General features: G+C 37.0%; 1 protein-coding gene across 2 annotated transcripts; it reads right to left on the minus strand.

The window, feature by feature from the left end:
* Positions 1 to 811: 811 nt before the first annotated feature.
* eif2s2 (eukaryotic translation initiation factor 2, subunit 2 beta) lies at positions 812 to 9991 on the minus strand. 2 transcript variants are annotated; one of them, XM_027010767.2, is made up of 9 exons: positions 9412 to 9991; positions 8385 to 8559; positions 6110 to 6216; positions 5698 to 5824; positions 5476 to 5576; positions 5065 to 5213; positions 4780 to 4836; positions 4534 to 4619; positions 812 to 4237 (listed from the first exon to the last, which is right to left on the minus strand). In XM_027010767.2, the coding sequence occupies exons 1-9, from the start codon at positions 9424 to 9426 to the stop codon at positions 4062 to 4064; spliced, it is 993 nt and encodes a 330-aa protein (XP_026866568.2). In that variant the 5' UTR covers positions 9427 to 9991; the 3' UTR covers positions 812 to 4061. The 2 variants fall into 2 exon arrangements, with proteins under 2 accessions (XP_026866568.2, XP_026866567.2); XM_027010766.2 differs by having other exon boundaries at positions 9512 to 9548.
* Between the last annotated feature and the right edge of the window lie 13688 nt (positions 9992 to 23679).

Raw genomic sequence — 23679 nt, forward strand, 5'->3', positions numbered from 1 at the left:
ACCGTTACCATGACCTCACTGTTTCCTTTGAGAACTCCCTGGTATCACCATTCGAAGCTGCCCGTAGCCTGGGCGTAACTTTGGACAACCAGTTGTCGTTCTCAGCTCATGTTTCTAATCTAACCCAGTCTTGTAGATTCCTCCTTTGTAACATACGAAGGATTCAACCCTTTCTTTCGCAGGAAGCTACCCAGGTGCTTGTGCAGTCTCTTGTGATCTCAAAGCTAGACTACTGCAACTCGCTACTTGCTGGTCTTCCTCTAAGAGCCATCAAACCTCTACAACTTGTCCAGAATGCAACAGCACGACTGGTCTTCAATCTTCCGAAGTTTACACGTTACCCCACTGCTGTGCTCCCTTCATTGGTTCCCTGTAGCTGCATCCATCAGATTTAAAACCTTGATGCTTGCCTCCAAAGCCAAAAATGGACCAGCCCTTTCATACATGAGGTCAATGGTCAAAGCCCGATCCATACCTCGAGTACTTCGAACCTCAAGTATGGCTCAGCTTGAAATACCTTGCTTCAGGTCTCATGGACAACAAGCATCGATATTTTCTTTTTTGACTGATGGCAACCCATTCTTGCCTAATCAATACTTGAAGTTGATCAGTTTCTGTGCTTTTGTTTGTCCACCCTCTTTTGGAGGACTGATCACATGTTCTCAGTGGGATTGAGATCTGGGGAGTTTCCTGGCCATGGACCCAAAATTTCACTGTTTTGGTTATCACTTTTGCCTTTTGACATGGTGTTTCATCATGCTGGAAAAAGGCATTGTTCATCAACAAATTGCTCCTGGATCATTGGGAGAACTTGCTCTGGGAGGATGTTTTGATACCATTCCTTATTCATGGCAGTGTTCTTAGGCAAATTTCTAAGTAACCCCACATATGAATGGTCTCAATATGCCTCACTGTTGGTATGACACAGGACTCAAATTTTGGATTCAAAGAGCAAGGAGAAGCAACTACGGTGCTGTCAGGGGGTTTAAATAGCTTGACTGTTAAGAAGAGATGGGAGTTTGTACTGTTAATGAGGCTGGACAAATAGGTTGAATTAGCAGTGAGTAAAGTATCACTATAAGTAGTCAAGTGCTGCTTATAAGCTTCCACATGAACAGAGAGCTTAGACTTCCTATAAAGTCTTTTCTAATTGATGACTAGTCTGTTTTATAGTGCATAGTTCATTAGTATCTTACTTACTAATCTTATTCCTCTCCATTCAACTATTCTTAACAAACAAAAAAAAAATGTAATATATAAAGCAAAACAATATATTTTCATAGACATAGAATATCATTTCATGGTCATAACAACAGTTGCCATACAAATCCACTCCTTTACTAGACACTTGTCAGTAGTTGATATGCCTGGGTGTACTTCCTGAAGATCAAATTGTTTTAGATACAGATATGTAGTTTTAAAAGGGCAGTTTTGTGTGGATTAAGGCCAAATTCATGAAATGAGTTTTTGCACAGAACCAATGTCTTTAGCACCCTTGACATACAAACTGGATATTGGCAAATAAGTGCTGACATTTGTCACACACACAAAAATAAATAATAATTATTATATGAACTATATGAATATAACAATTGATTTTATATGACATACAGAAACAAGATGTGGAAGAACACAAAATAAATCTGCAAATAAAAACATGTAAAATTACTGAAAAACACTACAGTCAAACTGATGACATTGATGCTCTGAATAAGAGCTGAGTATGCTGAAAATGTAAATGTATCTTTGATTCATTGTTAGAGTTGCCTTATTTGCAAGTAATTTCACATTCATTACTTTCCTAACATAAACAGTAAACACATTACTAATGGTATACTGAGTTATTCAAGACAAAAGCAAAATAGTTATCTATGGCCTTTTATACCAAGACTAGTTTAGTTTTTTGCTACTGTTGTGCTGATCAATCAGGGCCAAAATATGCTAATGAAACCATCAAATCTAATCAAATCCAATTTATATAGCACTTATTGCAACATATGTTGTCACAAAGCAGCTTTACAAATGTCCAAGTCCAAGCCCCCAGTGACTAAGCCAAATCATCTATGTAATAGTATACCATAGTATAACTGACAATATGGAGAGATGAAAAGACTCCATATAAAGATATTTATATAAAGACCCTCAGTTATGGACCAGCCTTCCACCATTAGTTTGTAAGTCAGACACACTTCCAATTTTTAAAACTATGTTCAAGATTTATTTATGTTAGCTTTTGGTTAGGTTCCTGTATATAAAAGGTTCAGTGCCTTCATGTACTCTTTTTATTTTTAAATGATTAAACAGTAATAATGTTGCAATCTGCACATGGGGTCTGTTTGCATTTTGAAACCAATGAACAACCACCAATACAACTGAGTTATCATGAAAGGGAAAATTTAGATGTATCTTGTTAGCCAGGCAAAACCATTTTTAAAGCATTATTTAGTATTAGCTAGCTGGTCTCATAAACAATTTCCAAGACTTATTTCAAATGACGTTGAGCTCGATAGGGTCTCAACATTAATTTATGGTCTCAAGACTGGTCTAATATACTACAGTTCAATACCTAAAAAAGTGATTGCAAGACCTGGACAGCCTGACAATCCCTAACTTTGAACCTTGACTTCCAAGTGATTGCACACAATGCAAATAAATGCTGTAGAAGCCCAAAGTTCAAACATGGGTCAGTCACTTCCACCTAGCAAATCACAAAGACATGAGGTGAGACAAGTTCACTGTTCTTTCTTTGTGCTGGGTTTACACAACCACAACTCCAGGAAAGGTATACAGAATGTCATCTATATTGTATAAATAATCACAGGTAGGTAAAAAAAAAAAAAAGTACATTGTTCTCATTATAGTGCTTCTTTTTTTGGTTTTAGTAGGCCATGAAGATTTGTGAGAGGATGAGCATCTCTGGTGATGCAGATATTGTCTGTAGAATCCAGTTCTTGAGCAGCAACTTTTGACACAGACAAGACGTGTTCAATAAGTTGATTTGCACATTAACTATACACAGCTGCATTGCAGCAAACAAGCTCAGAGCTTTTCAGCATCCTTTATCAAGATCCTCTCAAAGGCATTATTTTGCATCATTTGACCACAATACATTCCAAGTGATCAAACTGCTCATAATGGATTCTACAAAATAAGTTGACGTCATTGAAAGCCACAACCATTTAAGTCAAGTGGTCTAAACGGGTGCATGGCTGCATGTCTATCCCTGAATCTTATCCCTTAGATTGTTCCCATTTGCTTTTGGCATTTTTCTAGGCTGCACACTATATACTGACTATGCCATTTCCTTCACTGTAATAGGTGATGATATGAGGACACCTATTTGCATGGAACAACTTCTACTTGCATCAAAAAACTAAATTGTAATTTTCAATTGTCTGCAACATGACAACTACAAGTTTTGGGCACAGAATATGTGTGAAGCATTCTAAACCAAAGTAATCATTTTAATCTATTTCTATAATCTTAATAGGCAAACATTTTTTACACTTTTTACTGTTGGTAACTCTGCTTGTTTTAATAATTATCTATGGACAGTTATTACCGTTCAACCTTGACTGAAGCAGTTAAAACATTCTCGATCATGTTGTAAAAAGTTGGTGAACGATAGTAATCTTTGGACATGCGCGTTCGCAAGCACGCACATTAGTTCTTTATTTCATCAACATACTGAACTTTTTTAATTTCCTACACTGAATCTACACAGCACATTATCGGCCAGCTGGTATGCATTTTAGTGATTTTTTTTTCCTACACCAACAAGGCAGCAGTAATAAATTCAACAGTTCATAAAAATGTCCAGGCCTCAGGATCCTGTACTGCATTTCACTGTAAATGTCATGCTTCACAGCCAGACTGCACAACTTTAAGCAACCCTTACACTCCAGGTTAATGAAGCTGCAATGGGTCACTGACTATTTTACAAGTGTCTGACAGCATTTGGCCTCCATTTGATTCGAATGAACACCAACAATTTTGTTAAGAATTCAAGAAATTCTTGAGTTGTGTGCAGTGCTATGGAATGCAAGTGGTCTAGAGCAGCATTAGTTGGCTTTGGCACGCAGCTGTGCTCTTTTGCCAGTGACAGCCTGGAAGCCCATCTTGATGCTTGCAACAGAACAGCGGGAATGACATGTCTCACACTGTAAGAAATACAGACGAGTGTCCTTCTGCAGGATGGTCTCAGGAGACCTACATGTGTGGCACGTCACATATTCCTCTGAAAAGATGGAAATAAAACAAATGCAAATAAATAATTTTACACTCAGTGTCTTAAGAGATGAATGCCAAAGAGAAATGCCAAGAGAATAGGATTTTGGGACCTCAGTTTTTAGATCATACCAGAGACCATCTTAGACCATGGAAGTTTTACATTTGTTGAGTGATTAATTTTGGTGATACAGTGCATGAAATGTACTGATATTTCTGCAAATTACTAAATGTAGCAAACATACATTTCTTATATTTAAACCACCAAAATATTAAATAAATTGTAAATTTTAAATCAAAACTCACTTATGTATCTTCGTAATACATTTTCTATCTGTTTTTGCTGGAACCTTCCTTTGATAACAAGTTGATTATTTCCATCTATAGAACCACTAGAGAGAGAAAACAATCGTTTATTGATATTAAAAAACAAAGAAACAAAATGAATATTTTAAAAAGTTTCAATTTTGCTACACATATATGGGCACAACAATATACAGCTGACAGAAAGCTCTCATCTTTATGGCTTGTATAAACCCAGTGAAATCTGACCTTGTACCCAACTCAGCAAGTAAGAATGCCAAAAGGTGTTTGGGTTGTCGATGCAACCTAAAAATCATAGACAACATTTGATAAGTGTGTTAGAAAAAGTAAACCTAAGAGAAAGAATTAGGCAAGTCTCCCATATTAGGCAAATTGCCCATATTATAAGGTTAAAACATTTCTATCCAAACACATGCAGGTCCAGAACAAATTTGTCCACAAAAACATTTAGAAATATACAGTATAACTCTCCTTTAGCTTCAGAGAAATTAGATAGTTTATAGTTGTACTCACAATTTGCAGATGTCTGTGAAATTTACAAAGGAGGTCTTTTTAGTGCCAACTCTGACGACCTGAGGGGGCTTCATTACAAACTTCCGCTTTTCTCCAGCAACCATGTCTGGATTCTTCTCCCGCATGATATTAAAGACTCTGCTTAAAAGCTGGAATGGAACGGGAGTGGAAAAGTATTGTATCACAGTAAACTGACAATAATGCATGAAATTCTTAGAAAGCCTTTCCTGAAATCAAACATTTCCTAAGAAGAATAAGCTGTAAAAATTTTAAAAAGATGACTAAAACCAACATGTAAAAAGGCAGAGGAAGGCTAAATGAAGCTCTGCAGTGGCTGCGAAATTCAAAATGATTTTGCAAATGCAATGCCTAAGTAAAAATCTATATCTCAAACACCAACAGGATGTTTACCTCATCATATGTGTAGTCCCTCTCTGAGCCTGCCCAAGCAGGCCCTGTCTGGGTGCTGAATGTGATGTCATCCAAGTTTTTACTGTCATCATCGTCAAGACCTTTGGAATCATATCATTTGACATTACATTAAGCCAGAGATGAGGTAACACACTACCATACCACTTTCAGTGTAAGTGCAGTTTTAGTTGGTGTGCCCATTAAATAATCTCTACTACGTACCATCATCTCTGTTTTGAATGTCAGTGTCATCCTGAAAATCTTTAACCTTTCTGGACTTTTTCTTTTTTGCAGGAAATAAATCATCATCATCTAGAATCTCTGATGGTTCTGTTTCAATTTTCAGCTCCTTTGGAAATTTAGCAACAAAGTGGATTGTGAAACAATATGAAACAATCTAATTCAAAGATATGCATTGGTGGTATTGTAAAGATTATTTATTTTTAAAGTATTGAACACAGGGTGGTTTACCAAGACCTGGCATGAAGTCCTATATTGCACATCTAACTGGCTATTAGCAAAACAATCATTCCTTTGCCACCCTCACAAAAACTCATGCATTTATTTAATTAAGATATCTACTATGCACAAGACAACATGACAAGAAGCCAAAGAAAGTAAGCAATCTACTGACCTTCATTCCTTCCTCCAGCTCACTGTCAAAAATCTTTTCTTTTTTGGATTTCTTTTTCTTTTTCTTTTGGTTGAAGAAGTTAAGGTCGTCAAGGTCATCTGATGTTTCTTCATATGAATTTTTTTAAAAAAAGAAACAAAATGACTAAATAAAGAATAAGATCGGTTTGAATGTATGACAAGTGATTTTCAATCAGCTTTCATCCTCTACACTACCAAATCACTGGGTGTAGTGTTCATACATGACTGGCAAAAAATTTAAATACACCCCCTTAAGACTTTTCATGATTATCTTTTCATGAATACAGTTTATATTTAAGCAAAGTATAATGACTTAATTCAAAATAATTTGTAATAATAATAAAATAGCCAAAAGCTATGATTTAAGGTTCCCAAACAAGGTGTGAATGAGGGCAAGGTTCAGCAGATTTGGAGCACTTGGGCAGCACGCTTTCTGGATATGATGAATATTCGACTAGGAGTGAAAAAGTTTTCACTGCATTAGGTCAACTGAATCTTACAGACAGTTCTATTGCGTATACCTGTTTTGAAGCTTTGACAAGGAGAATCTTTTATTTTCCCAGATTTGCAAATGTGCGAATCTGATTAATGCTGAATGAGACATCCGAAATTGAGAAGTATATAGACAAGTTTTGGTAATGGCCCACCTAAGAGTCCATGAATTTTCAATGTTTTGGAAATGTCAACTCCATGATAATTGTCCATTATGAATGAAATTCCACCAAACTTTGTGCTGACTCAGACTGATATACTTGACAAGACTGTAGAGGATCACATGATTTGGAGGTGATTTTGAAAAATTAAAAAACAATAATTTAATGCTACAATGCTATCTACTGTCCAAAATGCATCAAAACTCTTGGGAGTCAGGTTTGGTAAGGATTGTGCAAAGGAGAAGGATTCAGACTTCAGTCTAGCCATAATACCTAATACTATTTTGGGGGTGTGTCAGCCATTTCAAATTTTAATATTAAAGCCATTAAAAAAATTGATTCTTCTGAGCTGTGTGAAATTTGTGAAGGTCAGCTGTTCACCTGATTTTAAATACTTCTATTGATAATATGCAGCTTTTTGAAAAACATGCAAATTATCAAGGTCTTAGTGGGTAGAGCTTAATGTTACATATGTTTTCCACTCAGTGTTGGATTGTTTAAAAATGCATTATTAAAGTAGGAAGGAGAATAAAGTAGGTACATCAAGGGATTAGCACATTAATGTTTATTGTTTTTAATAGTAAACTGGCTAATAAATATTATGTAGGCCAAATTAGAATCCAACTAATCAGTTTATATAAATCATTTTGTAAATAAAGATTTTATGTGAAACACATTTATATATAAATAATGATTAGGCTAGTAAATATAATATGACAGATCAGCCATTTGTTACAAAGGCTACATATCAATTTTAAATTGGGCTGAAACATACAGAAATGATGCTGAAAAGAACTGTCTGTACATTTTCACCAAGTAACTGCTGCCAAGTTAAAAAAAAACACCTACAAATTACAGAACTGTGATTCTTATACAAAGGTTACCAATTCAGCCTGACCAAGTTATACAGAGTTACGGATTTAAAACTCAAAATGAGATGTAACAGTAATATTAAAGTAAATTAGTGATCAGCCGAAATGGGTTTTTCCAATGGTTGATGCCAGCAGAGAGACCGATGGCAATTTAAAATAAGTTACAACTATTATTTACAGCTAATGTAAATTACAGTATTTGCATATTTGAAAGAATCAAATTTCAAATTTTTGGATAAAACATTTAACCAGAGGCCTGCACTCTATTGCAGATGAGTACTATCTGTTACAACGCAACTGATGTAAAATAAATTTCATTTGTTGTGTCAGAACCCCATGATTGAGAAATGACTGAACAACATGAAAAGACTAATGAGGTAATTATGTAATAGGCCAACATATGATATGCCTTACCTTTATATTTTTAATATATAAAAGAAACTATCCTTACATTCTGTAAAAGATGATTGATTCAATAGGCAAAAATGAAGGCCCTTCTGAAATCCTGTATTTATATTTTATTTATCCTGTATGTTATCTGAATTTTCAGAATTGTTGTTTATACTTATGTTCTCCTTTTGCATGGCACCATGGTCCTGGAGGAGTGTTATTTCATTTCACTATATACCTGTATAGAGCTGAAATGAAACTAAAAGGCCTCTTGACTCCTCTGATATTTCCTGCAAGCCTGCCATTAAAAAGAAGCAAAAGACAATAAAGTGTGCTTTACCTTTCTTTTTCCCATCATCTTCATCTGCATCCAAGTCTTTTTCTTCTCCTCCATCTACTTCAGGCTCCTTTGTCTCAATCTGCATCACATCTTCTCCTTCTCCTCCTTCTTCCTCCAACATGAAAGGCTTCTTCTTTTTCTTCTTCTTTTTGGTCATAGTGGGGTCAAATATCATCTATGCAATGACAGATTACAGTTCAAAAATATGAATTAGTTACAAGCAAATGACAGAAATTAACAGTTATGGGTAAGTTACATTTAATAAATATTTAAATTAAAGGCATTCACAGTAACATTACTTTAATCTTTTACTAACTTCACAGGCCATTACTAAAGTCAATCAGTCTCGCTCTGATTTACTAAATAAAGTGGGTGGTAAACACTTTCCGGCAGTCCAAACACAGATGTAAGGGGGAATGAAAACACACTAAATGGGTATGTACTTATTTGCTACCTCCATAGTTACCACGTTTAACTGTAGTAGTTACGGAACTGTTAGCTAACTAGCTGGCTAACGTTAATTAATTCAATAACGTTAGATTGTTTCGTTTGAACTAAACGAGTTAGAAGTGCGAATTTAGACAAAATAGTTGAAACAGCAGAATGTGCAAGTCTCTGGCTAAACTGACATTAGCTTTCTGTTAACTTCGCAAACTAACTAGCTAGCTAGCTAGGCCAACTATAGAAAATCCAACTAATCTTCGACAAGGCACCGAATTGGGTGTGTATATGCAATCATGATAAGAAACAAAAAATGGACATGTCAGATTTGAATATCACAATTAAATAATAAAAGGAGAGATCAAATATGGGAAAGGCTAGTCAGGGAAATGCTGAACCTTTGAAGCTAGTTTAGCTAGCTAAAACCATTTCCATATAGCGAGATGGTGATGCACGTGATGCGACTAAACCTAGGTAGCTAGCTATCCTAGCTTTGGTAGGTAATTAGCTAGCTAACAGCCTTCTTTTAAGCAACTACATAACTAATTTTGTAATCCAAATATATACGTAATGCCTGTTTACATACCTCGTCTCCTGACATATTTTTATATTAATCTAAACACTCCACAAAGAAATTATAATTAGCTTGCTAGCTGCGTAAACCGCTACTATTAAACACAGTCTACCTTCCCTGAATTATGGCTCTCACGTTGGGCCATTGACAGTGGCTTGTATTATCTTCTGCATTGCATCTTGGTAGCTGTAGTGTCGGTAATTTCAACGATATGTGAAGCAAACCAAATCTTCTGTTAACATACATTTTATCGTCTATTCCCCAGGACTAAAATAACGATCATATATATAGTTATAAATAACGGAACACCAACATTCTTTGAAGCCTAAAATATAAAGTTTAATGTAAACAGCTGGCCATGTTCAAGTATAGCATTCATTGTTCATATCATCTTTGTGTTTGGTGTAGAGTACATGTGTAGTTTTTTTCAATATAGATTTGACAGATTTGATGTCAATATTATATATAAGACAATATAAGTGTTATAAGTTGTATGTGATCTGTATGTTACCAGTTCTGCATAACAGCATTTTGATTATAGCAACTCTTGACTACAGTAGTGAGTCAAATTCTGTCAAAATAAAGGTCCTGTTTTTTTGTTGTTTTTTTTTAAAGTACATTTTACAACAGAAAACAAATAGAAGAAATGAAGTAACGTATGTCTTTGGACAACTAGGAGCACGTCTTGTATTAGGTGATGAGTCCAAAATGGTGTGTTTCCTTTATTTTGGGTATATAGCCTGTTGTCAGTCTAGTGTGGCTAGGAAATGCAGTTTTGCACTGGCAATCTATTGAAATTTCCATACTGAAGACACATCTTACTTCAAAATCACATTTACTTAATGTTTCATCTGTCTTGACTATGACAGTATGAAGTGTCAGTGCAAAGCTTTCTAGCCAATGTTAACTACAAAGCTATGCTTTGCAATAGTGAAACAAGCTTTGATGCTTTGGTATTGAACATCCCATTTTCAGATTCACTTGGTTTTCTAGAATGGATAGACCTATGCCTCATGTTAAGTTATTTGACAGAATATATTCTGTGCATTGTCTAGGTTTTAATACAAACAATTACTCACTTAGCTCTTGCCTAGAAAAAAAGCATTACCAAGTTTCTGAAGAAGACAGTACACTCTCTTACCCATCAGGCAATATATTGCTGTGAAAGGATTAACATGGGCCTGTTAAAGCATCTAATAGTTTTGAGTAATCATAGAGACTACATTTGAGATATACCTAATGTCTAATTTTATTTTTGAGCAACATAAGATTAATAATAGTTATTAGCTAACTATAGCTAAGGCTACATTCAGCTCATTATTTGTCATCCTATTCCTCTGCCTCAAACTCACATTCTAGTCCACCCTGAATGCTATTCAGAATGTGTGAACTTAATGTGTAAATTATTTTAACAGACCCTAAAATATGACAATTGTAATTCTACACAGGATAAGGTATGTTTTGTGCCAAACAATTAGAGTTTCACATATGGCCTAGCCCACTCACTTCATACTAGAAACCACAGCATCGCAAGCTCTTCACAGCGGTCACCACCTCCCTTCTTCAGTGTTTCGCTGGATTAAACCCATGACACCTCCTGAAGGCTCAACAGCGAGGGCTGACATCTCAGCCCCAGCCCCCTCCAAGCTCACTTTTATAACAACTGTATACACCTGCTCGTAACCTGGGCATAATTTCGGGCAACCAGTTGTCGTTCTCAACGAATGTTTCTAATCTGACCCAGTCTTGCAGATTTTATCTTTGTAACATACGAAGGATTTGACCCTTTCTCTTGCAGGAAGCTGCCCAGGTCCAAGTTCTAAAAACTAAACTACTGCAACTTCGTGCTTGCTGGTCTTCCTGTAAGAGCAATCAGACCTCTACAACTTGACCAGAATGCAGCAGCATGACTGGTTTTCAATCTTCCGAAGTTCGTGCATGTCACTACACTGCTGTGCTCCCTTCATTGGTTTCCAGTTGCTGCCCGCATCAGATTTAAAATGTTGATGCTTGCCTACAAAGCCAAAAATGGACCAGCCCCTCCATACATGATGTCAATAGTCAAAGCCCGATCCGTACTTCGAGTACTTCGTACCTTAAGTACAGCTCGGCTTGAAATACCATGCTTCAAGTTTCATAGAAGACAAGCATCGAGACTATTCTCCGTCCGGGCTTTCAGATGGTGGAATGAACTTCCACTTGCTGTCCAGACAGCAGAGTCCCATGCAGTCTTCAAACGCAGAGTGAAGATCCATCTATTTGTGGAATATTTAAATGACCACAGACCATGCTCCTATGTTGACTAACTCTAGTACTTATTGTAGGGTATGTTACGCTCCTGGGCTGCTGCAGTGCGCTCCTAGTCCAGTTCGGGATTTGGGTCTTTCCTTGCACCTCTTTACTGGCTCTGCCCTACCTTAAGTGATTGCTGTGGCCAATATGAAGAGCCTACTGGGAGAAGACAGCAGCTCTCCCAAGCTCATACTAGAGTTGGCACAACAGTGTGTGGTTTGTGAATTTGTATGGCTTGGTTTTTGTGGTTTTGGCTGTGCTTACCTTATCTTGTGATATCCCTAGTCGGCTTGTGTTTGAGTATGTGTAGATCTGTACGTAAGCATTCACTGTGTTCTGTTTATAATTGTGATCCCTGTGATAGTAAATGTTCTAATGTATGTTTATATATATAGTTACTGATTGTATGGAGTGGTGCCTGTTGGTTTGCAGTTATTGTCTGTTTATTGTCAGGGACTTGGTTTAAGATTGTATTTTATTTTTGTCCTTTGAAGTGTAATTGGTTGTGTTTTTCTTTTGTATTCTGGGTTTTATGTTGGCATTTAGCCACTCTTGGAGTTAATCAATGTTTGTGTATGTGTTCACCATTCTAAATTCAATACACAGTTTCACCTCATCTACTATTCCAGTGTTTAGTCATTCCACATGCCATCCTGCTACCAGTCTTATTACATTGCTGTTGCGACCTCACCACCTAGACAGGGTCGTAACGGGTATTGTTTATTGCACTGATTGTTGTCTGAGATGGAGCTGAGGTATTTTGCACTTCTATGCATCAGCACTGATCCCTGTATTTCAGCAGCATTCTAGTTCATTGGTATCTTGGACTCTAACCTACTGTACTGGCTATGGTGTAGTTTGAGTAAATGACAAAGCACTTTTGTAAGTCTCTCTGCTTAAGAGTGTCTGCCAAATGCCGTAAATGTAGATGTAAACCCATACTGACCTCCTTGGTGACGAAGGCTATACCCAGCTTTGCAGTTTTTCTGGCCTCATACTGACAACTTCACCTATGTACCTGTATCTGTATTTTCACTCTCAAGTCACAGTTCCTCCAAATTCTCTCAAAGGCATCACCTCATTTATATCCAAACCACATGAAATGACTTGAAGAGCCATCAGTGCAGAGAAGTTGCACATAAATAACATATTTGAGTGTAACCATTTATCATTTTAGTATAATTTAAAATACAAGCAGCTAACCCAATAACTGTAGTTACTTTGTTAATAAAAGCTTTTCTGGATTTGAACCCTAGATCCAAACTACACAACCATGCTATACTGCCTGATGCAAAAAAGAAAAATTTGTACCTCCAGAACTGGGCTTACCATAAATTTTTGGAACAGGAAATATCTAACAAAATATAAGGAGGGGCTGCTGAAATGGAGTTTGATCAGACTCTGTGGTGGTAAGTTGGAGTACTGCAAAAAAGTACTAATAGACCACAATTCTCTAATGGGTTAATGTGTAGAGCTAATTGAGCTGGCTAATGTGTGTCAGGTGCGTGGGCAGATGTTTTAAGTGGTGGGGGGGGCTGCCAACCAGGAGGAGCATAAATATAACCCCAGGAAAAAAAGGTAAATATCTGTGTAATCACACAATAAAAATTGTTGCTATTTTGTAAAATGCTAAAACAATGAGGGTATATGAATGTTAATTTGTTTATTTCGTTTTGCCGTTCTACCAAAACTGTGTTTAATGTGATAAGTAGTAGTTGGGGATGTTTACTGTATCAGATATATTCTGATTGATTCTTAAAATTGTGCTCCATTTAGCCCTAAGCAGTTTAGCCTACACCTCCCTCCCCCTTCCCCCGCTAATGGTTTGTCATGTAGCTAATGAGCCTCAATGATGGCCAGATGAGGCTCATTTGTTTAAATCTAAAATCTAGTCTTGTACTGTAATTAGCCTATGTGCAAGTCAGTGAATCAATTGAGAAAATAAATAATTTATCAGAGTTTAGATGAGCCAGCACAGGGCACCTTACAAGTACATGCTTCAAGTTAGACAGAATTGATCATATGCATGTGTGCAGTCCTATGTGTCAGCAGAGACCTCTCCTTCATCTAGGGTTATCACTACTCAGAGATGGAAGTAGTTTGAAAAAAAAGTAGAAGGGCGAAATTATTGAAATTTGGTATCATGTCCCAGTGGTAATAGTTTGAAAGACTTAGGCCATTCAAAAATATTCAAGAGTAAATACATTAAATAAATTAAAATTAAATTTCCAATTTTGAACCTCTTCTACATTCTCAAAACATTGATAAAAGTGGTGACTCCTATCCTCCTCTGATTAATTTTTTTGACCTAAATTTGACAATTTCAATGCATCATGAAACTAGCTAACTCCATTTCTATTTAACATATTAGGGTAAAGACTATATATAATTTCTACCTACCAAAGTAAAAATGTCAGACATATTTTAAGCAAACTCTGTATAATACTCTATAAAAGTGGCACCTGCAGTATAATACAGTATAATACATAGGCTACATAGAATTGAGGCAAGGAAAATGTTGTTTCTCTGAGCTCCTGAAATAGATGCAAAACTGACTGCAGTCTAAAATTGTTTAATGATATTTAAATACCACTGTTTTATATTCTTAGAGAGGATTGTGGATGTGGACAGGGGTCATGAAGCAGCTGAAGACTGCGAAACCAGGACCCAGCAGTTTCTCTACACCTGTTGCCCCCAGTGATGTCTCTCGTGCCTCATGTACCTACAGTGGAGGTCATGTTCTCACAGATGCTGTGTTACAAATGCAAATTAATACAATTACATCAGTAAAGCTGACAAATGAGCTAAAAAAAAATAAAAGGGATAATGTCTGAAATTGCAGCAACATTAAAATAACTTGTTAAAAAATGTAGCTTTGCTCTGAAAACTACAAATTGCCAGGAATCCAAGGGTTATTAAAACCTGTAAGTGGACAGGTAGCACCCGATTTTGCAAGAGAATGGCTCTTGGGAACCTAAATCAGCTCATTAACCAATCATCGTGGTTGGCAAGAAAATCTCTGAAAACACATTCTCGACTTATCCGTCCTTCAGTTAGGTCTTTGATTAATGCCAAAAATCCATTATGACAGGTAATGCATCATCCTCCCTTGTCTATTTATAGACCTATGATTGTGATTAGTTTACATTGGTTTAGACTAATTATCTGCAACTATTACCAGTCCATTTACTATCTCTTTAGGAGTGGGGATCAAGAACATTAAAAGTCACTAGTAATTGTTTGGAGGAATAAATGTCAATACATAAAAAGATGCTAATGAACTGGTTTACCCAAATAAATAAACACATTAAACAAAATAATGGTTAGGTATGAATGATTGTGTTAACTTAGTGGCCTATTTTGGAGCTTAATTTGGTATGAACTTATACACAAGGAGATGCTTTGCACACTTAGCATGCACACTAACCAATAATGTACTGAAATGACTATCACATACTTTTCAACAGAACAATGAACTTTTGAGTTGCAGGCTGCTGGAGGACATCTGATCTGAGGATAGCTGTGGATATGACTTGTGACCTTGGTTAGCTTATTAGTCCATCTTCAGTTTCAGTTTAGTCTTATTAGTCTAAGTTGAGTTTCAGTCACCACAAGGCTCATTGCAACTGGAAATGCATTGCCCTCCAGGTTTGTTTTCTTCTCCTCATTCATTCATTGATGGTCGGGACTTTGGATGGCTCTACAGACCATGAGATCAGTTTGAGGGGGCTGACATCTAAGGCCACACTGAAATATATCTTAAAGGCATGCTTTGTGTTCATGGGCAGGAATGGAAGGCAAATCCTATGAGTAAAAAAATGGTTGTTGTGCTCACCTACTTAACTGCTAGATGTGGTGTTGTTTCTTGAATCATTCCTTCTGAATTCTGAAAAGACTGAGGTGCTATTGCTTGGATCCAAAGATGTAAGAATAAATTTATCGATAGTATTCTACTAAATCTTGATGAGTGCAATATTTTTCAGTAACACCAAAACTGTAAAAAAAAAAGAAAAGAAAAAAAAGAGCAAATCCATGATCATAATCCACAGAATGGTCCAGGAAAATAAAACAATACTCAAAAACCAAAGGAAAAAACAGACAAGCTAACACAGTGAAAAGCATAGTGCAGGGTAGAATGAAACCGGCAATAAGACAATACATAGAACACAGGCTTTAGAGTGAACACATGACAAGGGCTTGTACAATGATCAGCAACAAAGTTCTTAAATAGACTAACAAAGGCAATCTAGGAACAGGTGATACCAATACATGAGGGAAAAAAAAACAAAACAAGGAGCATATAACAGGCTTCCAAGGGGACCGTGATGCTAGCAGAGGGGAACTATGACACATACTTAATGTTACTAAACCTGTCTTTTTCAATTTACATGTTGCTAAACTGAGACATATGCTTTCTACATCAGATGCAGATAAATTGGTTCATGCTTTTAACTAATCAAAATTAGATTATTCTAAAGTCTTCTAATTGGATGCTACAAAGTCATTAAATAAACTCCATCCCATAAAGAACGTAGTAGCTGTACACATACACAAAGGAGAGGATCCAATTGCTAGAGGTTTTATTTAGATTACGGGGCAGGGGGGACTGAAGGGTTTTAGTTGAAGTTTTAGGACCTTGAGCATTGCAAGTCATGAAGAGGGGGGTAGCTGATAATCTTGGTCAGGTCTGTCTGAGGTCAAAAATGCAAAGCAGAGTCCAGAAAGCATCCAGGGGTCAGGCGGGAGACGAGGTCTGTAAAACAGACCAAAATGATTTTTTTGCCTAAATCACCTCCTCACCATGCTTGCCACCTCTGGTAAAATCGCCTATGTCCTCAGGTTAACAGATCGTGTGATTCTACCCCTGTAACATAATGGCCTATGTCAAGAATGTGACTTGGGCAATTTTATTTTGCCTAAGACAAAAGACAATATGACTTCAAAATGTCAGATGCTCTAAAAAGAACAAAACTCTACTAAGCCCATGAAGTTATTTCCATGATTCAGGACTCATCCCCTATTGGTAAGTGATGATATTTCCTATAAGATTGATAATACTATAAATATTGCATAGTTATATATCTTTTTAGTCAGTCTCTTTAGCCAGCATTTTAGTTAGTAAACTAATCTGTGGCTGTGACAAGTGATAGGCTTTCTGTTAACACTTTCTTTTCTGTATTTCATGCATAGTAATAATATTTCTTTCCACATTCAATTTTATAAATCTTGAACATAGTATTAGTAATTCTAAATAAATAATTATTAAAATAATTTAAGCAGTATTACAGTACACCTGTTTTTATAGCTTGCAAGCATGTTCTTGTTATAGCTTAACAGCAAATGATTTTTCTTAAGGATAATTACTCAACACTGATCATGCCTCTTTCATGGAAGCTGACAATGAGAAAAGAAATAAATGGCTTAGTCTGGGAACATGGAAGCAAAATTAATCCAAGAAAAAAAGCCTCAAAGGAATGTCTTACAAGATCAAAGGTGGCAAAGAAATAAGTGCCAAAGGTTTGGGTCCTCCCGACACCTCAAAATTCTGTCAGCGAGTCTCAACTCGAGACTGCCAAGCCATTACAGAAGAGCAGCAGCAGTACATGTTTCAGAGGTTTTGGACAATGAACACCTGAGAAGAATGTCGATTATATTTTACAACAATGGTCACAAAGGTTAACACAAAGCAAAAGAAAGTTGCTAAGGGATGCAGATGCAGTTCTTCATTGTCCTACCAACAAAAGATCAAAGATGGAAGAAGTATTAAACTGTGTAAGGCACTGTTTTCCTCTACACTTGGTCTCCCTGAAAGAACCATTACACACTGGCTAAACAAACACTCCATCGTACATGAAGAACGAGCAGCAGCACCTGGACCTAAGGGAGGCAAGCATGCAAAGCTTGAAACTGATGTCAAGGATTTCCTTAAGGACTGGTTGAGGGACCTGCCAACTGTTGATTCACACTACTGCAGAAGCACAGAGACCTACAAAGAAGTTCCTTCACCCAGGCACAACCATCTCCCAGCTGCATCGGGAATATCAACAGACAGCTGCAACTGCTGGAGTGAGAGCCGTTGGAATACAATATTTCACAGATGTGTTCCATGAAGAGAATTATTCTGTATTCATTCCACAAAAAGATCAGTGTGATATTTGTGTTTCATTTAAGCATGGTAATATCAGTAAGGCTGACTATGATGCCCATGTCACCCAGAAAGCTGAAGCAAGGCAAGAGAAATCCCATGACAAAGATTCTGCAAATAATGAGGACCTGCAAGATGTGCTACTGTGTCCAAAGACCCAAGCCAGCAGCCAGTATTACTAAACAAAACTGCAGGTCCATAACTTTACACTCTTCAACTTGAGGTCAAAGGAAGGGTACTGCTACATTTGGGATGAAACAGAAGGTGACCTCAGTAGTGAAGTGTTTGCACACCTTCAATATTGCCATTTTGAACGTGTGATTAAAGACCATCTGGAACTGAAAGAGATCATAGTGTGGAGCGATGGTTGCAGTTATCAGAGCTGCAACGTATGTACAGCCAAGGCATTCTGTGAGCTTGCAGGAAATATGGGGTAGTAATAACAGAAATACCTTGGTGCAGGGCACACACAAATGGAATGTAACAGCATGCATAGTACTATTGAATGCAAACTAGTTACTGATATCTTCATACCGAGCAACTACCTCATCATACTCCAGACTGCAATTCGGCCATCGCCGTACCATATGAAAATGCTCAGACATGACAAGTTTCTGAAACTGAATGCATCTTACTTTATTAGCATCAGACCAGGCAAAAAAGCTGGAGATCCAACTGTGCATTTTTGCGCGCGCTTCAGTTTACCAGTGAAGGCAAGGTCAATTTCAAGCTGTCCTTCTCAGAAAAAGTGTGGGAAGAACTGCCACAGAGGATACAGATACCAAATGAGCCAATAGCATGGATTAAAATGTTTCCATGTGCTCTGCCAATCAAGGAGAGAAAGTTCCAGGACCTCCAGTCAATGAAACACATAATGCCCGTTGAGTGTTCTTTGACAGTTTGCCACATTAAAAGGCATCAGTCAAGAATCCAGCAATGAAAAGTTTGAAGAAGAAGTGATAAGATGCACGTTTCCTCAGCATTATGTTTAGTTAGTTCGTTAATTACTCTTCATTGTTCACAAACTTGAAAGTTTAAAATTGTTTAAGTCACAAAGTAATGTTCAGGTATTTGCCCAAGTCATGTATTTCTCTTATGCTGCATAATTGACACATTCTTATAGGAATGTCAAAAGTCATCTATTTTTATGCCCTTTGTCAGTAAAGAATTAATAAAAATCATATTTTCTATATTTTGTTCAGTTTTTTGTGTTTCCTGAAAAACCTGAAAAAATGACTTAGGCCATTATTTTAGGAAGATGTCAATACTCAATAGTTTTGTTGATTAATATTCCCACGATCCAGATCAGAGACATTGGTGGGAGTGGCAGTGCTGGGATGAGCATGTTTCATGGAATCTGTGACAGCAGCCAGAGTCCTAACAAGTGCTAGAAAATTTGACATTAGTCCCACTCTTTCAGATCTGCACTGGCTCTGAGGTAAATTTCAGATCAATTTTAGAATTCTCTTGTTGACATAAAAAGTAGTAAATGGTCTGGCCCCACAATATTTGAGTGAACCCATTGCATACTATATCCTACCTTGTCTACTCCAATCTCAAAATACAGGGTTTCTCGTAGTCCCTAGAATTAGTAAAATTACTGCTGGGGGTAGGGGTTTCTCCTATAAAGCCCCTCGTTATGGAACAGCCTCCCAGCTTTAATCTGAGACTCAGACACACTCCCAATTCTTAAATCTAGGCTAAAGACTTATTTATTTACTCATGGTTTTATTTAGCCTTCTCTATATAAAGGTACAGAGCCTGAGGCCCCCAGTCATAGAGTTTTCTGTTAATCTGAGATGCTGATGCTGTCATTAGCCACTTCATGTTTTCACTCAGGTTAGTGATGATGATATGGGTGAAATGCAATGTCTCAGAGAGCCCTCAGGACTGTGGCCCTTTAAGTTGTGCTACTACAGATAAACTTTCTGTTTTATTTGCATGCTACTGCAGAGATGGTGCCAACACTGGACTAGCCCACTGGACTAGTTACGGAGATAACATATTTCCTCCAATAACTTATCTCTGCATTTTAACCAAATAAAAGTTACTCTGATCAAGTTTGTGATTTAGATTACCCCCCAAAAAGATATTGTAGTTTAAAAATCATATTAAGATTTTTTTCTACTACCATTTGTATTGTCATAACTGATGAAACCTCTTGCCAGTTAATCATGCATGGTCATGTAATATTGGTCATTTGAGTTAAGATTTAGCAGGTCATGCTGATTTAACATATTTGATCACAAGGACTGCAATTCTCTTTCTCACTCACTCACACACACACACACACACACACACACACACACACACACACACGATATATGTGATCACAATATTTATCTTAGAAAGATTCAGTGATCTAAAATATTTCAAAATTGTAGAGAATGGCATAGCTATGTTATTTTAAAGCAAATGTGTCATATGTATGTAAGAAACAGGTACTTGTTTGTTCTGAGGCTATGCTGAATGCAGTTTTCCATTCATGCCCTTCTCTAATCCAAATGAGATTATAGGCATTGCGTAGATCTAATGTGGTGAAGTACCTGGTGACTCATGTGTGGATACTTCACTAATAGGGTATTCAAGCCACTGTAGTCTATGTATAGTCTTAATGCACCAATCTTTCTTTTTAGGAAGAACACACTGGCTGAGGCAGGGGAGGTGGATGCGCAAATATAGCCTTGGGGTAGGGCCTCCTGAATGTACAGCTCCATGACCTATTCACTTCCTGGGAGAGGGGGTAGACCCAGCAGCTGGGTGGACAGGCATTCTCCACAATCTGTGCTCCTACATTGTGGTAGCTGAGGTGCCATGTGCTTTGGCTCTCCCAGTGAGCCGACCGATGACCAGCACCAATGTGAGTGAATAGTGTTCTGGTGATTGGGAGCAGGAGAGTGATTGTGAGATATGTCATATGTAACATCACATATGTCATGTTAGAAATAACATTAGAAATAGTAAATATAGAAATAATATTTTCAAGGGAAAATAAATAACTAAGCAATTGCTGCTCAATAAATAACTAAGCAATTGTGTTTTGGAAAGATGAATGTCTATTTTATTAGTTCAGTAAACTCACAAAAGTTTAGAGTTGAGTCCATCTGAGGCACTTGCAGTCTGAAATCTGTTACAGCTTCTCTCTTCATGAAAAGAGAATTCATTCATTATAGACAAATTGACAAGGACAAATAATGATAATGATCTGTATGATAAAATTTAATCCAGGAGCGTGCTTGTCCTCTAGTGGCAGTGAGTGTTTCCAGCCTATTCAGTAATATGTTGTGGTTGATGGTCTCAAATACAGCACTAAGACCTGAAAGTATAAGCAAAGATATGTATCCTTTATCAGAGGATATTAAGAGAACATTAACTATCTTAGTTAGCACAGTTTCAGTGCTTTTATGTGATCTAAATCCAGCCTGAAATAGTTAATGGATAAGATCTTTGTGTGCATAAAATGTGCATAATTGCAATAAAACATTTTTTCTAGTACTTTGGAAATAACAAACAGGTTCAAAAATGGCCTGTAATTGGAAAGCTCATGCAGATTAAGAATAGTTTTTTTTTTTAATTACTGGTCTAATGAATACAAGTTTTAATTAAGTGATTATTAATTAATTTATTTATTTATAATTTATAGAAATAATTTATTAATTTACAGGCTCTATACCAATAGGCAATAAACAATTCTTAAGTAACTGAGGGTGAATTGTATCAAGTATTCATGAGGTGGATTGGGAAGAAATGCGCTCTTCAAGACAGACTGGGGGAAAGTACTGTAATTGTTTATCTCAACTAACCAGGCTTTTGTCACATTCACTTGAAGGTTAACAAGGCCTAATGAAGCGCAATTCATTTTTTTCCTGATATTTTCAATCTTGCCAATGAAAAATTTTATAGATTTGTTATTGCTACATTCCTGCAGAATCAGGGATTGAAGTTCAATATGATTCCTGCTTAGTTCTGACACAGTATTAAACAGAAATCTTAGATTGTTTACATTTTTTTATTAGTGATGAAAACCCATAGTGAGGGCATGCTTACATTTAATGAGGCTATTTTTCCATGACATTTTAAATGCCTCTATTTTATTAAGTCAACATTTACATTCCAAACTTTGTGTCACTTGCTTCAGACTGTGTATTATCATTGTACCAACATGCCATTCTCTTCTCACTAATTTTTTAGTATAGATTTGCAAATCTAATTCACTGTAACATTTCTCTGAATGATTGTGTAGTAAAAATCTTCTTGGACAGTTTAGAGAAACAATATGATGATTGCATCAATTGCTGTGCTATGAATTGACTCGGAGGCAAGGGTAAAAAACAAAAATAAAGTTTTTCAAAGACTCAGAAATAGGGTGTCTCAGTTACACACACAAGCGTCTGTAAGGGACCATGCTTGGCATCTGTAAGAGAGGTGACTTGCCCCCTCTCTCAGCCCACCTTTATACCATTCATCCAAAGCAGAGAGAAAAAAGAACAACTCCCTACTAGGAGTTGTTTTGTCCTGCTGCACCTATCTTCCCAGTACCAGTGTCAAGAACCTGGGTGGGTCAGATAATGGGTAACGTCAGGGTCAGAGAGACAAGAGGAAGCACCTGTAACATCTTAACTTACTGCACAAACTTTTCAAGAGGTTAATTAACTATAAATTTTCCATTACATTTCCCAGCTTTTGTCCTAAAGACAACTAAGAAAAAAAGTTTATATTTAATTATACAGGGATTGTTAAATACATTGTAAAATATATTGCCATAAAAGAACAATGTAAAAGATATTTCCATAAAAAAATATCTTTTCAATCCATGGTCTTCTCTTGTGAGATTTTCGACCAGATTGTCATTAGTTTAGACAATATTAAGCAAAGCGCTGTTTTTGTGAGGAATAGGCCTTTACATAAGAATGTTATACACTGTCAGGCCAAAAAAAAGGTCACACACTAATATTTCATTGCACCACCTTTAGGATTGATTACGGCATGCATTTGCTGTGGCATCATTTCTACAAGATTCTGCAATGTCACATCTATTTATGTCCAGAGTTGCATTTATTTTTCCCCAAGATCTTGTATTGATGATGGGAGATTTGGACCACTGCGCAAAGTCTTCTCCAGCACATCCCAAAGATTCTCAATAGGATTCAGGTCTGGACCAATCCATGTGTGAAAATGATGTCTCATGCTCCCTGAACCACTCTTTCACAATTTGAGCCCAATGAATCCTGGCATTGTCATCTTGGAATATGCCCGTGCCATCAGGGAAGAAAAAAATCCATTGATGGAATAACCTGGTCGTTCAGTATATTCAGGTAGTCAGCTGACCTCATTCTTTGGATACATAACGCTGCTGAACCTAGACCTGACCAACTGCAGGAACCCCAGATCATAGCACTGCCCCCACAGGCTTAAACAATAGGCACGAGGCATGATGGGTGCATCACTTCAGCCACCTCTCTTCTTACCCTGGTGCGCCCATCACTCTGGAACAGGGTCAATCTGGACTCATCAGACCACATGACCTTCTTCCATTGCTCCAGAGTCCAACTTTCTGCTCCCTAGCAAATTGAAGCCGTTTTTGCCAGTTAGCCTCACTGACAAGTGGTTTTCTTAAGGCTACACAGCTGTTTAGTCCCAATCCCTTGAGTTCGCGTCGCATTGTGCATGTGGAAATGCTCTTACTTTCACTATTAAACATATCCCTGAGTTCTGTTGTTGTTTTTCTACGATTTGATTTTACCACACATTTAAGTAATCACCGGTCATGATCGTTCAAGTTTTTTTCTGACCACATTCTTTCCTCGAAGATGATGTATCCCCACTGTCTTTCCACTTTTTAA

This window comes from Electrophorus electricus, chromosome 3, assembly GCF_013358815.1.
Source record: "Electrophorus electricus isolate fEleEle1 chromosome 3, fEleEle1.pri, whole genome shotgun sequence".
Classification (NCBI taxonomy): domain Eukaryota; kingdom Metazoa; phylum Chordata; class Actinopteri; order Gymnotiformes; family Gymnotidae; genus Electrophorus; species Electrophorus electricus.

Excerpts from the sequence above, each read along its gene's own strand:
- eif2s2 (XM_027010766.2), bottom strand. The coding sequence starts at position 9,544 with ATGGCCCAACGTGAGAGCCATAATTCAGGGAAG. Across the intron at positions 6,217-8,384 it reads AGATGATGGGAAAAAGAAAG|AAACATCAGATGACCTTGAC; the intron begins GTAAAGCACACT and ends ATTCATATGAAG. Across the intron at positions 4,620-4,779 it reads CTTGCTGAGTTGGGTACAAG|TGGTTCTATAGATGGAAATA; the intron begins GTCAGATTTCAC and ends TTCTCTCTCTAG.